At 36.9% G+C, this 14,483-nt stretch overlaps 1 protein-coding gene across 24 annotated transcripts in view; it reads left to right on the top strand.

Moving 5' to 3' along the window:
• VPS13B (vacuolar protein sorting 13 homolog B) overlaps nucleotides 1-14,483 on the top strand; it is an 804,527-nt gene that overhangs the window by 412,229 nt on the left and 377,815 nt on the right. For 21 of the 24 annotated variants that reach the window (XM_061438325.1, XM_061438316.1, XM_061438319.1 and 18 more), the window contains one exon: nucleotides 2,829-3,032. In XM_061438325.1, coding sequence (XP_061294309.1) covers nucleotides 2,829-3,032 — 204 coding nt within the window. Of the gene's footprint in view, nucleotides 1-1,165; nucleotides 1,260-2,828; nucleotides 3,033-5,959; nucleotides 7,273-14,483 lie in introns of those variants that run through there. The other 3 variants (XR_009740672.1, XM_061438336.1, XM_061438337.1) reach the window with 3 other exon arrangements.

The following is a 14,483-nucleotide window of genomic DNA, read 5'->3' as shown; positions in this document are numbered from 1 at the left end:
GTATATATACTTTAAAATATAGTGCAATCTCTGTATATAGGGCACACCTAAAACAGATTTATTGTCATGTCTGAATTTGTTGTAGATCCTTGTATCAGCTGCAGAGACCTAAACCTCTGTATAAGTTCTAGAAATTATTCATTGCCAGTCAAAGCCTTGGACACTATAAATATTTAACCTGGTTGAATCAAAGTATTTGTTCATAGGAGTGATTTCCATCAACCTTGACTTGCATCTTAAATATTTTACCAGTTACTCCATTTCCTTTAATGTCTTTAGGAACTCAGTGGTAAAGAATCCACTTGCCAATGCAGGAGATGTGGGTTCGATCCCTGTGTGGGGAATATCTGCTGGAGACAGAAATGACGACCCATTCCAGTATTTTTGCCCGGGAAATCCCATGCACAGAGATTACCTGGCAGGCTACAGTCCATGGGGTTGCAAAAGAGTTGGACATGACTGAAGCGACTAAATTACAGCAGCATAAATACAATAAATTGCACATGCTTAGGTTACCTAATTTGATAACATTTGGCTAGTGTACCCATGAAATCACCTTCACAGTCGAGATAATGCATCATCCTCAAAAGTTTCTTTGTGCCCCTTTGTTATTCTCCCTTTTACTCCTCCCCTAGTTCCAGGTAATCACTGATACTGTTACTGATTAATTTTCATTTGCTCGGATTCTGTATAAATGGAATCATTACAGGTGTGCTCTCTTGCTCTCTCTTGCCTAGCTTCCTTCATTCAGTATTGTGATTTTGAGATTAATCCATGTTTTTGCATGAATCTATAATTTATTTTTTTTATTCCTAAGTATTCTGTTGTACTGTTGGTTAACTTACTAGTTAGCATTTGAGATTTTTTCTAGGTTTAGACTCTTAGAAATAAAACTGCTATGAATAGTTTTTTATAGGTCTTTGTGTGGACATAGATTTTAATTTTTCTTGGGGAAACTTAGGAAATGATTCACACATACGGTAGATATGTCTTTTTCAGAAACTGACAAACTGTATTCTAAATTTTGTTTTTTGTCAGAGTAAATGAGAATTTTAGATACTCTACATCTTTACTGATACTTGGTCTGGTTATACTTTTTAATTTCAGATGTCTTAATAGGTCGTTAGTAGTAGCTCATTGTGGCTTTTGTGGGTATATTTTTCAGTACAGCTTGAAGGATATGAGTTGAACATTTATCTTCAGAATTTTTGCCTTATTTTTTTAAACCTCTGAATTGAGGAAGCCTGGATTCTGTGATTGTAAGTTTCCTCTTTGAAAATAATGATACTTTTCAAGTTTATTTCATTGCTTATTTGGCATGCTGAATACACAGTATACTTGGTGACATTCATATACAATTATTTAATGGTTAGAGTTAAAGGAAATCAGAAGTAGTGACAATAAAGGCAGCATCTGTTCTCTTAAGTAAATAAAGTTTATGCCCTGAAAAGTATTTAGAAACCATTTATACTTTCTTTATGTGTCAGTTCTAATTATTTAAGAAAAAGTAAAATCTTTTTAAAAATTTGGTTTGGAAGAAAATGATTTCTTTTTAGAGAATACTAATGATTATGAAAGCCAAAAGGAATTAAACTAAAAATTTTCTAACAGCTCTTTTCCAGGAATGCTAGCCATTAGATTTTTTTTTTTTTTTAAACAAAAAGAGCTATAACCTGAGACTGGAGACTTCACCACACAAAAAGCAAGAAAAAACTGTAACCCATGTACTGTTTTATATCAAATAAGGATTGACAACACTGTTTTTAGGCATCTGTTCTGCCCACATAAGAAGCCAGCTTTATCATCTGGATGTGTCCTGGGGCTGAAACTTTTTATAAATATGAGAATTTCTTTCTTTCTTTCTTTCTTTTTTTAATGGCAAGCAGAATATGGTATCCAGCTGTGGATTTGCTTATATATTGTGTTTGCATTTTTCCCCCTAGGCTTCTTTTATACAGTATATGGCAATATGTTGTCATACAAATTCCATGATTAATGCTTATTTATGAAATCTTATGTAAATATCTTAGAACTTAGTCAAACAACGTGCAAGTTAAACAGTTTTGTTTTTTTTTTTTCCTGGATATAGGAATGACAAATCTGAGGGGAATAGTAGGTTGGATAGTTTATGTTCTTTATCTATAGAAAAGTCTCATATAACATTTTCCTTTTACTATTCTCTGTTATATCTTTTCTCTTTACTGTATTTTGCTGGGTAAGAAATCCACTTTCAGATTTATTCTTCAGAAAATAGAGAAAATTTAAACTGTAAATAATTCAAAAATAAGAATGACAATTATATATTACTAAATAGTCATATATAATAGGATATATTTGATTTCTAATTTTTGATCCTGAGGACTCTGTTTAAGAGGCATTTATTTGTGATTCTATTAGTCATTTATTGAAAGAAATCTGTCTCATCATAAGCTGTTGTATTAGCATTTAATTTTATTATATGATTTTCCCACAAAAATGCTAACTTGCTATAAAATATCAAGTTATAAATATGGGACCAATTTTAGGTATGATTAAATTTATTATATCTGTCTCAAATTCATGGTTAAATGTTTAATATTGTATATTTGGATTATTTGTCTATATCATCAGAATGATGGTATCATGATATGTATATAATAGCATATATTAATATATAATAATAGATCATGATATAGTACTATAATCAATGATTTACTGATAGATTTTTATTTCATGTATTCTTATTTCTGTGGACTTAGTTTTAAGTTTCTCACATTGAGTATTTTAGTCAGTTTTGACCAGAAGTTGAAAGATTTGTTTTTGCTTTTTATTTTTTTCCTTCTGCTTAGGTTCAGCTCTTATATGAGTTAACAGATATCATGAATAAAGTCTGGAATAAGATTCAGAAGAGAGGCAGTCTCAGTTCTTCTTCAGCTTACCCGGAGTCCGTGGTGGGGCCTTTCCCTAGCTCTCCAGTTAGAAGCAGTATAGGCACAGCTCCTCCAGATAATAGCACATGTAGCCCATCTGCTGACATTGGAACTACTACTGAGGTAAGTGTTTCTGAAAAATTGTGTTAGTAAATGAAGGGTGATATATATATACCACAGAGTTCTATGTCAGGATTGAGAATGAAGATGACCTTACCTCTGTGGAAGCTGATGAGTTTAGAGGCTCATGAGGTACTATGGTAGCTATGGCTGTGTGTTCCTGTTTCTCTTAGGTTCAAGGATTTTCATCACTTTCAGTAGACAGTGGGATAGTTCAGGAAAGTAGAGGTTCTGTGAAATGGCAAAAACTAAGGCACAGTAAATGCAGGGTTTTTCAGAAGTATGGAAACTTAGAAGCTGACTGCAAAAGAGGCTCAGAACCAGAGTGTCTTTATTATCTTTAGATTGTGATTTTCAGTCTTGACCAATGCAAAGTTCTCTCCTGATCATAGAAATCTTCCTTTACATTTTTCACATTGTGACCTCACCCAATATATCTGTGCCCTTTCTATAACAAATATTTTCAAAGCCCCTCCTTTACTATCCTAAAATGAAAATAAACATAACCTGCATATATATATGTTTTCAAAAGTAGTATTCTGAATAAAATATAAAGAATTAAAGTATAGTAAATTATTATTGTAATATGTAAATGCTCAGGCATGGTTACATTAGAAGTTGAATTGGAACTGGAGGAATCAACTTACCTGACTTCAGGCTCTACTACAAAGCCACAGTTATCAAGACAGTATGGTACTGGCACAAAGACAGAAATATTGATCAATGGAATAAAATAGAAAGCCCAGAGATAAATCCACGCACATATGGACACCTTATCTTCGACAAAGGAGGCAAGAATATACAATGGATTAAAGACAATCTCTTTAACAAGTGGTGCTGGGAAATCTGGTCAACCACTTGTAAAAGAATGAAACTGGACCACTTTCTAACACCATACACAAAAATAAACTCAAAATGGATTAAAGATCTAAACGTAAGACCAGAAACTATAAAACTCCTAGAGGAGAACATAGGCAAAACACTCTCCGACATACATCACAGCAGGATCCTCTATGACCCACCTCCCAGAATATTGGAAATAAAAGCAAAAATAAACAAATGGGACCTAATTAACCTTAAAAGCTTCTGCACATCAAAGGAAACTATTAGCAAGGTGAAAAGACAGCCTTCAGAATGGGAGAAAATAATAGCAAATGAAGCAACCGACAAACAACTAATCTCAAAAATATACAAGCAACTCCTACAGCTCAACTCCAGAAAAATAAACGACCCAATCAAAAAATGGGCCAAAGAACTAAATAGACATTTCTCCAAAAAAGACATACAGATGGCTAACAAACACATGAAAAGATGCTCAACATCACTCATTATCAGAGAAATGCAAATCAAAACCACTATGAGGTACCATTTCACACCAGTCAGAATGGCTGCGATCCAAAAGTCTACAAATAATAAATGCTGGAGAGGGTGTGGAGAAAAGGGAACCCTCTTACACTGTTGGTGGGAATGCAAACTAGTACAGCCACTATGGAGAACAGTGTGGAGATTCCTTAAAAAACTGGAAATAGAACTGCCTTATGACCCAGCAATCCCACTGCTGGGCATACACACTGAGGAAACCAGAAGGGAAAGAGACACGTGTACTCCAATGTTCATCGCAGCACTGTTTATAATAGCCAAGACGTGGAAGCAACCTAGATGTCCATCAGCAGATGAATGGATAAGAAAGCTGTGGTACATATACACAATGGAGTATTACTCAGCCATTAAAAAGAATACATTTGAATCAGTTCTAATGAGGTGGATGAAACTGGAACCTATTATACAGAGTGAAGTAAGCCAGAAGGAAAAACATAAATACAGTATACTAACGCATATATATGGAATTTAGAAAGATGGTAACAATAACCCGGTGTACGAGACAGCAAAAGAGACACTGATGTATAGAACAGTCTTATGGACTCTGTGGGAGAGGGAGAGGGTGGGAAGATGTGGGAGAATGGCAATGAAACATGTAAAATATCATGTAGGAAACGAGTTGCCAGTCCAGGTTCGATGCATGATGCTGGATGCTTGGGGCTGGTGCACTGGGACGGCCCAGAGGGATGGTATGGGGAGGGAGGAGGGAGGAGGGTTCGGGATGGGGAACACATGTATACCTGTGGCGGATTCATTTTGATATTTGGCAAAACTAATACAATTATGTAAAGTTTAAAAATAAAATAAAATTGGAAGAATAAAAAAAAAAAAAATTAAAAAAAAAAAAAAAAAAGAAGTTGAAATGCAGTTGCCAGGTACATATAATTACTGTGAATGTATCTGATGCAAACATACTTGTACAGGACTATTAAATGCTGCAAGTGGGACCATTGTTGGTGTGATTTTCTGAAATAATGCAAACTTGATAAAGTTTCAAAGAAAAGAAATTTTTTGTTCTTTTCAGTAGTTGCATTTCTGGAGCTCTTAATATATACTAAGTGTCAGTCACTTAGTCTTGTCTGACTATTTGCAACTGACCCCATGGACCACAGCCTACCAGACTCCTCTAGTCCATGGGATTCTCCAGGCAAGAATACTGGAGTGGGTTGCCATTTCCTTCTCCAATATATACTAAAATCATGCATAAATACAAAAAATACTGTTTTTAGATTTAAAACAGAATTTAATGCTCAAATATTTACTTATAAACAGGATTTTCACCTACTTCAATCACTGTCAGAGAATCTTCTCCATTTTGGCTGATTTTGGTATTGACCATCTAGTGATGTCCTTGTGCAGATTTGTCTCTTGAGTTGTTGGAAAAGGTTGTTGCTCTCTTGACAAAATTCTTTTAGCCTTTGCCCATCTTCATTTTGTACTCCAAAGCCAAACTTGATGTTATTCCAGGTATCTCTTAACTTCCTACTTTTGCATTCTGATCCCCTATGATGAAAAGGATATGTTTTTGGTGTTAGTTTTATGTCTTGTAGGTCTTCATGGAAACAATCAACTTCAGCTTCTTAGGCATCAGTGGTTGGGGCAGACTTGGATTCCTGTGATGTTGAACAATTTCCCTTGGAAGTGAACTGAGACCATTCTGTCATTTTTGAGATTGCACCCAAGTACTGCATGTTGGAGTAGTACTATTGATATTTGACCCCTGCATAAGCAACTTCTCTATCCTCTATTCCTGCTTATTCCAAATCTTAAGAATCACAATGACCTAAGTGATAGAAGTACTTTTTTTCTCCCCAAATGAAAATCTAAAACTGTTCAGGATATGGAGTCAATGGGACATACCCTTTGGGGGTAAAAACATTGACTTCCTTCTGGAAATTGCAGGGCATGTTCATCTGTATTAAATCTCATAATCAGGGTTACCATGTCCTTCTGTTTAGCTTGGACACAGCACAGTTTTAGAAAGTACCATTTAAATTGTACTTTGTGTGAATGGCAGGTCCTAGATGTATGACCAGCAGGTGTCCATTTCAGATGAGCCCTGTCTTTTCTGAACTTGTGATGTTTTTTAAATATTTCTTTCTAAAAGACTACTCCCAAAATACGTGCGTCCTCATGCTCATCTTAACATTGTTTAATACAGTACTTAGTAAACAGCTGTTTAGTGGGACACTCTCCTTTTTACCAGTGAAGTGCCCAGAGTATTTAACTTCTTTTATCAGTTTCCCTTGTATTATCCTTGTCTATCAATGTATCACCGCAAGCTTTTGATTACCAAAGTTTTTCACAAAGTGTATTTTGTGCAATGTCAACATATTGGCTGTGAAAAAAGAAGTCTTTGGTTAAATAAGTTTGGAAAATACTACATTAAAGAAAGTTGAAGTTCTTCATTTTTCAAAACCATATTATATCTGTCTTTGTCTGACTTGCTCAATACAGTAATCTCTTGGTCTCAAGAGCTTTTGCATTGTAAGAACACTATGCATTGTAAGAACTTTACTGCAAGAGCTTTTGGTATCTCTTATATGTGGAATCTAAAAAATGATAGAAATGAACTTATTTACTAAACAGAAACAGACTCACAGAAATAGATAACAAACTGGTTACCAGAAGGGATAATGTGTGGGGGTGGAGACAAATTAGGAGTTTGGGCTTAACATATACCACTGCTGCTACTGCTGCTAAGTCGCTTCAGTCGTGTCCGACTCTGTGCAACCCCAGAGACGGCAGCCCACTAGGCTGCCCTGTCCCTGGGGTTCTCCAGGCAAGAACACTGGAGTGGGTTGCCATTTCCTCCTCCAATGCATGAAAGTGAAAAGTGAAAGTGAAGTCGCGCAGTTGTGTCCGACTCTTTGCTACCCCATGGACTGCAGCCTACCAGGCTCCTCTGTCCATGGGATTTTCCAGGCAAGAGTACTGGAGTGGGGTGCCATTGCCTTCTCTGAACATATACCACTACTATATATAAAATAGTAAACAACAAGAACCTGCTGTATAGCACAAGGAACTATATTCAGTATCTTTTAGTAAGGTATAATGAAAAAGAATCTGAAAAACATATTTGTGTGTGTATGAATATATATATAAAACTGAATCACCATGCTGTAACCAGAAACTAACACAACATTGTAATTAACTATAAAAATATATACATAGTATATATTTTGTAGTTAGTTACAGTAGTGCTTCCCTACCATTTTCATGTCATTACATACATAGAAGATGATGTTTGCATCTGGAGTAATCAAAAGAATCTCTCAGTCATTGAAAGCTCCATTCACTCTAGGCTCTACTCTAAAACCCTGAGGGCCAAGAGTTCCATGTCCCAGCAAAGTTTTGACACATCTTCTGGTGTCTCTTAGTAAACTCTGAGTCATAGTATTACTTTTATAAATATATTTTTAATATTTTTATAATTGCCTCAGAAAAAGTGTTGATGTTGATGGATTTAAATATAATTGTCACATTGAAATTATCCTATAGTTATATTCTATCCCTTCCCCATTGTAACAAAATCATTTTATAACAGCATAGTGCTACTGTGGTATACCATTTAATTAGTTCAACAAAGTCTTCTTCATGTAGTCAGTGCTAAGAAGAAAATTAAAAGTTTTGTGTGTTCCTAGAGGTGGCATGATTTCCCTAGTGGCTCAGTTGGTAAAGCATCCGCCTAAAATGCGGGAAACCCGGGTTTGATCCATGGGTTGTAAAGATCCTCTGGAGAAGGAAATGGCAACCCACTCCAGTATTTTGCCTGGAAAATCCCACGGATGGAGGAGCCTGGTAGGCTACAGTCCATGGGGTCACAGAGTTGGACACGACTGAGCAACTTCACTCACTCACTTAGAGGTGGCATGTTAAATATTTAGAAGAGTTCTGTGAGTAGAGCTGGCATGGCTGGCCCCACCTCATGCCTGATCAAGGCCTGTCTTGCCTTCCTGGTGGTGTCTCTGCCCATTGCCCTAATATGGCTCTGATGGAAGTGTTCTTGCCAGGTAGAGCACATAAGAGAGAAGGCAACTGCCCACAGCTCTGTTACAATGGGGTAGCCCAGAAGCAAGTACCATCTTCAAGCAGAGGTCACAATCTTTTGCAGTAGAGAGCCAGACAGTAAACGCTGTCTTTGCATGCCATGTTATCTGTTGCAATCATTCAACTCTGAGCACTTTGTAAGCATTGTTTCTATTAATTCTGAAACCTATATTATGAATTGGTGGTATTATTTCCCTTTTACAATGAAGAATTTGTAACTACAGAGGTTAAGTGACTTGGTTGAGATTGTATAGGTAAGTGGCAAAGCTGAAATGAAAACTTCTGCCTTCTAACTCCAGGGTCCCTAATGTGTGTTATCATATGAATTCTAGAACTTGATTCATTGATAAATTTTTCTTTTAAAAGTAAACTGTTGCCACCAAGTGTAGGTGTGTTCTCCTTTATCCTGCTCAGGGCTTGAGGTTTTGTGGAGTATTTTTATTCAGTTCTAAAAAATTCTCAGACAACAGCAGGAAAATTCTTCTACATTCCCATTAGTCTTATTTTCTAGAACTTCTCATGTTCTCTCTCTTTGTCTGTGCACCACTATTTGTTAGTTGATTTGTATTTGTTTTCTTTTTTCCTGTACTGTCATTAGTGCTTTGTTTTCATTCCAAGGCATTTTCTCAATTCCTTTTTTAATTCCACTTTAGCAAGTATCCCTTAAACTATCTAATCAACCTAGTTTCAATCAGTGAGGCAAGTAGGGATTTGGAAGGTGAGAGAAGAGAGAGGTTGGTGTTTTTCTTTCTTGTTCCATCCCTACTTTGGTGCCCCATATGGAAAACATTCACGACATTTCTATAGTTTAGTGAAGCCTCATGTGAGTCGTCTGTTTGACTAAAAAAGCAGCTGTTTTTTGGGTCCAGGCTTTATGTAAATGGCTCCAACCTAGACTTCAGTTTGCCCTGCTGCTGCTGCTAAGTTGCTTCAGTCATGTCCGACTCTGCACGACCCCATAGACAGCAGCCCATCAGGCTCCACCGTCCCTGGGATTCTCTAGGCAAGAACACTGGAGTGGGTTGCCATTTCCTTCTCCAATTCGTGAAAGTGAAAAGTGAAAGTGAAGTCACTCAGTCATGTCTGACTCTTAGCGACCCCATGGACTGCAGCCTACCAGGCTCCTCCATCCATGGGATTTTCCAGGCAAGAGTACTGGAGTGGGGTGCCATTGCCCTGAGTGAGAATTAAAATGACATTGCTCAAACCTCTACTTGAGTTTGATACCTCCATTTACCACCACAGACTCAGTTCCCATTCATTACTCAGATTTGTGTTTCCTCTTCCATTTCTGACATCTTGAGATTTCCTTTTATTTGTTTCAAGTTTCACTATTTTATGAATCAGAGGAAAGTGACATTCTCATAAGGACAAAGGTGTTGACTAGGAAGGGAAACCACTGGAGATAGTGTAGTACCTGGAGCAGTAACACTAGGATGTTATTGCTATAAATAGGCTTAAAGGCGTGGGAAATGGACTAATACTCTGACTTCATATTTTTTTCTTCCTTCCTGTCTCCTGCTGCTGTTCCACAGAACAACTAGAAACCAGAGGACAAGAATATTTGTACATATTGTTCACATAGGTTAGCCTCCCAGATAAACAGTGTATTAATGATTGAAGAAGAACAGATAAAAGAAAAGACAAAATTCTTGTGTTTTATCTAGAATTTCAGTGCTTTTGTGGTAGAAATGGAAAACATGCATTTCAACTTGATCTGCCATGTTACTTGAATTTAAATTTCTTTAACATCTTTGAGTACTGAGAACTGGTCTTTGGGATCTTTGTTTTCCTCATTCTGTCTTGTATGTGTTATATTAGATTCTCAAAATCAATGGTTAACTTTTTTTTGCTGAATATTTTTATTGTGGGTAAAATATAAGTAACATTATTTACCATTTCCACCATTTTTATATTTACAATTCAGTGGCATTATTAAATGATATTTAATGCCCCAGCCATAACAACTATCCATCTTCAGAACTATTTCATCATTTCAAACAAAAAGTCTTCTCCCATAAAACAGTGACTCCCCATTTTCCCATCACCATCCTTGATAACCATTATTAATACTTTCTGTTTCTGTGAATTCATCTATTCTGGGAACCTAATATAAGAGGAATTGTAAGTATTTGTATAGCTTATTTTACGTAGTGTAATGTTTTAGAGATTTATTCACATAGTAACATGTATAAGAATTTCATTCCCTTCTATGGCTGATATTCCATTTGCTGATATAGCGTATTTATTTATCCATTGATCTGTTGATGGACATCTGGGTTATTTCCACCTTTTAGCTATTATGAATAATGCTGTATGAACACTGATATATAAAGGTTGATTAATTCTTAATGAAGTTATTTTGTCCTGAAGATATTGTATGCAATTTATATGACCTGTGCCTGAGAAACCATTTCAAAACTAATACTAGAAATGCTATTTTAATTTTTTTTACTTAGTGAAATATGTTGATAACTGAGTTATTTATTACATAAGTTAAGGAGTAGAAGAAAGTGAATGTAGAATCATTCAATATACTTTATTTAGTACTGATTTTCTTTATTTAGTACTGATTTTCTTACTAAGAAGAGCACATTTCTGTGGTTTTAATGATTTGCTTACTACCAATATGGATGGTACAGAATTAAGACAGCATATAATACTATCCCTGAATGAATTCAAGCATATTTCTAATTTTGCCAGAAAATGTAGTACCAAAGAGAAAAAAAGTGAAAATTAGAAGTCATTTACTTGGTTTTCATGGTAACTTTGCAAACATAAAAAATCGAGTGTTGGTAATTTATTTTCTCTAAGGTGTTTTTTTTTTTTTTTTTCTCCTGAGGAAAACCAGCTAAATTGTTTCTGCTACTTCCCCACTTTTTGTCATAGACTCTACTTTGTCGGCTTTAAGGATTGCCTCCCTCTAATTTGGGATAACAATTTTACAGAGCTTGACAAGTGAGCAAAGATATTTCTCTTAATTCCATCAGTTTATAGCTATTCTATTGAAAGGGATTGTTGGAAATCTCATTTACTAGAAAATCGAAATGTAGTGAATTTCGGCTAGTGTCACACAAACCAGGTACTGGGCCGACTCATCCAAGTGTGATTCTAAGTTAATGCAGTCGATAGAAAACACTTTGGAAGCAGACAGTTTGAATTTTTATCTCTAAAGTTTATGATCACATTGTGTTTAGTCATTTCAGTTGTGTCCAACTCTTTGTACTGCATGGACTGTAGCCCACCAGGCTCCTCTGTCCATGGGATTCTCCAGGCAAGAATATTGGAGTGGGTTGCCATGCCTTCCTCCAGGGGATCTTCCTGACCCAGGGATCAAACCTGCATCTCCTGAATTGCAGGCAGATTCTTTACCACTGTGCCACCTGGGAAGCCCTGTGATCACATTATTTAACCTCTTCTCTTTAGTTTCATTATCTCTAAAAGTGGAGATAATATTAATATTCATCTCAATATGTTAGTACAAATATTAACTGAGTATCTATGAATATGGTACATTCCTCTATTTGTATTTTCTTAATTTCAGTAAGATTTTTGTTTTCTTTTTAGAAATCTTTCCCATTTTATTATAGAAGTATTCTTTGGTATTTGGAACTTTTGTTCAGTTGATATGGTTATATACTAGTTTCTTCCTCTTCCTTTAAGGTGACTAGTAACTTTGTTTGATTATCTTTCTTTTTAAAAAAATTTTGTTTATTTTTGGCTGTGCTGGATCTTCATTACTCTGCAGGCTTTTCTCTAGTTGTGGTGAACGGGGGCTACTCTCAAAATGTGGTTCTCAGGCTTCTCATTGCAGTGGCTTCTTTTGTGGAGCACGGGCTCTGGGGCACACAGGCTTCAGTAGTCGTAGCACATGGGCTCAGTAGTTGTGGCTCCCAGGCTCAATAGTTGTTGCACAGACTTAATTGCTCTGCAGCATGTAGGATCTTCCTAGATCAGGGATCAAACCCATGAATCCTGCATTCACAGATAGATTCTTTACCATTGAACCACCAGGGAAGCCCCTGATTTTCAGTATTAAGCTGATCTTGCATCTGGAACAAACCCAAGTTGGCTGTGGTATAGTTTCTTTTTTATATCTTGATGGATTGTGTTTGTTAATATTTTGTTTAGGGTTTGAGTTTGTATAGTCATCAGTAATACTGACCTTTAATTTTTCTTTTACATAAAAACTTTGTTGTATTTTGGTGTCATGGCTATGCTATCTTCATAAAATTATATAGGAAGTGTTCCCTCTTGTTTTACTTATCTACAGAAAATTTGTTTTGTGTGGAAATTCCACAGTCGCTGTATAATAATCAACAAGTTAGTCAACAAGGTAATCCTACTTGAAAAGGCACTTGGGTACCACTCACCCCTTATCTAAACTGGGTCTTAGTTAGGCATTATTTGCATATAGAAGAAGTTTTAGCTTAGGAGACTATTAGGAAAGAGGTAAGGACTGGATAGACAAAAGACACTAATGTTATCATCCTTAAAGGGAGTGAAAGTGAAAGTTGCTCAGTCCTGTCTGACTCATTGTGACCCCATGGACTATACAGTCCTTGGAATTCTCCAGGCCAGAATAATGAAGTGGATAGCCTTTCTCTTCTCGAGGGAATCTTCCCAACCCAGGGATCAAATCCAGGTCTCCCGCATTGCAGGTGGATTCTTTACCAGCCGAGCCACAAGGGAAACCAAAGAATAATGGCGTGAGTAGCCTATCTCTTCTACAGTGGATCTTCCTGACCTAGGAATCACACCAGGGTCTCCTGCATTGCAGGTAGATTCTTTATCAGCTGAGTTATCAGGGAAGCCTTAAAGGGAGTATAGGTGCACATCTTGTTCCAGGTTTCCAACTCCAATAATAATACTCTCTATGCCACAGCCTTTGACTGTGTGGATCACAATAAACTGTGGAAAATTCTGAAAGAGATGGGAATACCAGACCACCTGACCTGCCTCTTGAGAAATTTGTATGCAGGTCAGGAAGCAACAGTTAGAACTGGACATGGAACAACAGACTGGTTCCAAATAGGCAAAGGAGAACGTCAAGGCTGTATATTGTCACCCTGCTTATTTAACTTATATGCAGAATACATCATGAGAAACACTGTGCTGGAAGAAGCACCAGCTGGAATCAGGATTGCAGGGAGAAATATCAATAACCTCAGATATGCAGATGACACCACCCTTATGGCAGAAAGTGAAGAGGAACTCAAAAGCCTCTTGATGAAGGTGAAAGAGGAGAGTGAAAAAGTTGGCTTAAAGCTCAGCATTCAGAAAACTAAGATCATGGCATCAGGTCCCATCACTTCATGGGATATAGGTGGGAAAACAATGGAAACAGTGTCAGACTTTGTTTTTTGGGGGGCTCCAAAATCACTGCAGATGGTGACTGCAGCCATGAAATTAAAAGATGCTTACTCCTTGGAAGGAAAGTTATGACCAACCTAGATAGCATATTCAAAAGCAGAGACATTACTTTGCCAGCAAAGGTCCGTCTAATCAAGGCTATGGTTTTTCCAGTAGTCATGTATAGATGTGAGAGTTGCACTGTGAAAAAAGACTGAGCGCCGAAGAATTGATGCTTTTGAACTGTGGTGTTGGAGAAGACTCTTGAGAGTCCCTTGGACTGCAAGGAGATCCAACCAGTCCATTCTGAAGGAGATCAGCCCTGGGATTTCTTTGGAAGGAATGATGCTAAAGCTGAAACTCCAGTACTTTGGCCATCTCATGCGAAGAGTTGACTCATTGGAAAAGACTCTGATGCTGGAAGGGATTGGGGGCAGGAGGAGAAGGGGACGACAGAGGATGAGATGGCTGGATGGCATCACTGACTCGATGGATGTGAGTCTGAGTGAATTCCGGGAGTTGGTGATGGACAGGGAGGCCTGGTGTGCTGCGATTCATGGGGTCGCAAAGAGTTGGACATGACTGAGTGACTGAACTGAACTGATTCATAGAAAATTTTATTTTGCTCATTGATAAAGTAATATTTAATGGTCAAATATTTTGTATGCCACT

This window comes from Bos javanicus, chromosome 14, assembly GCF_032452875.1.
Source record: "Bos javanicus breed banteng chromosome 14, ARS-OSU_banteng_1.0, whole genome shotgun sequence".
Lineage (NCBI taxonomy): Eukaryota > Metazoa > Chordata > Mammalia > Artiodactyla > Bovidae > Bos > Bos javanicus.
This window is presented reverse-complemented; position numbering and strand designations above follow the sequence as displayed.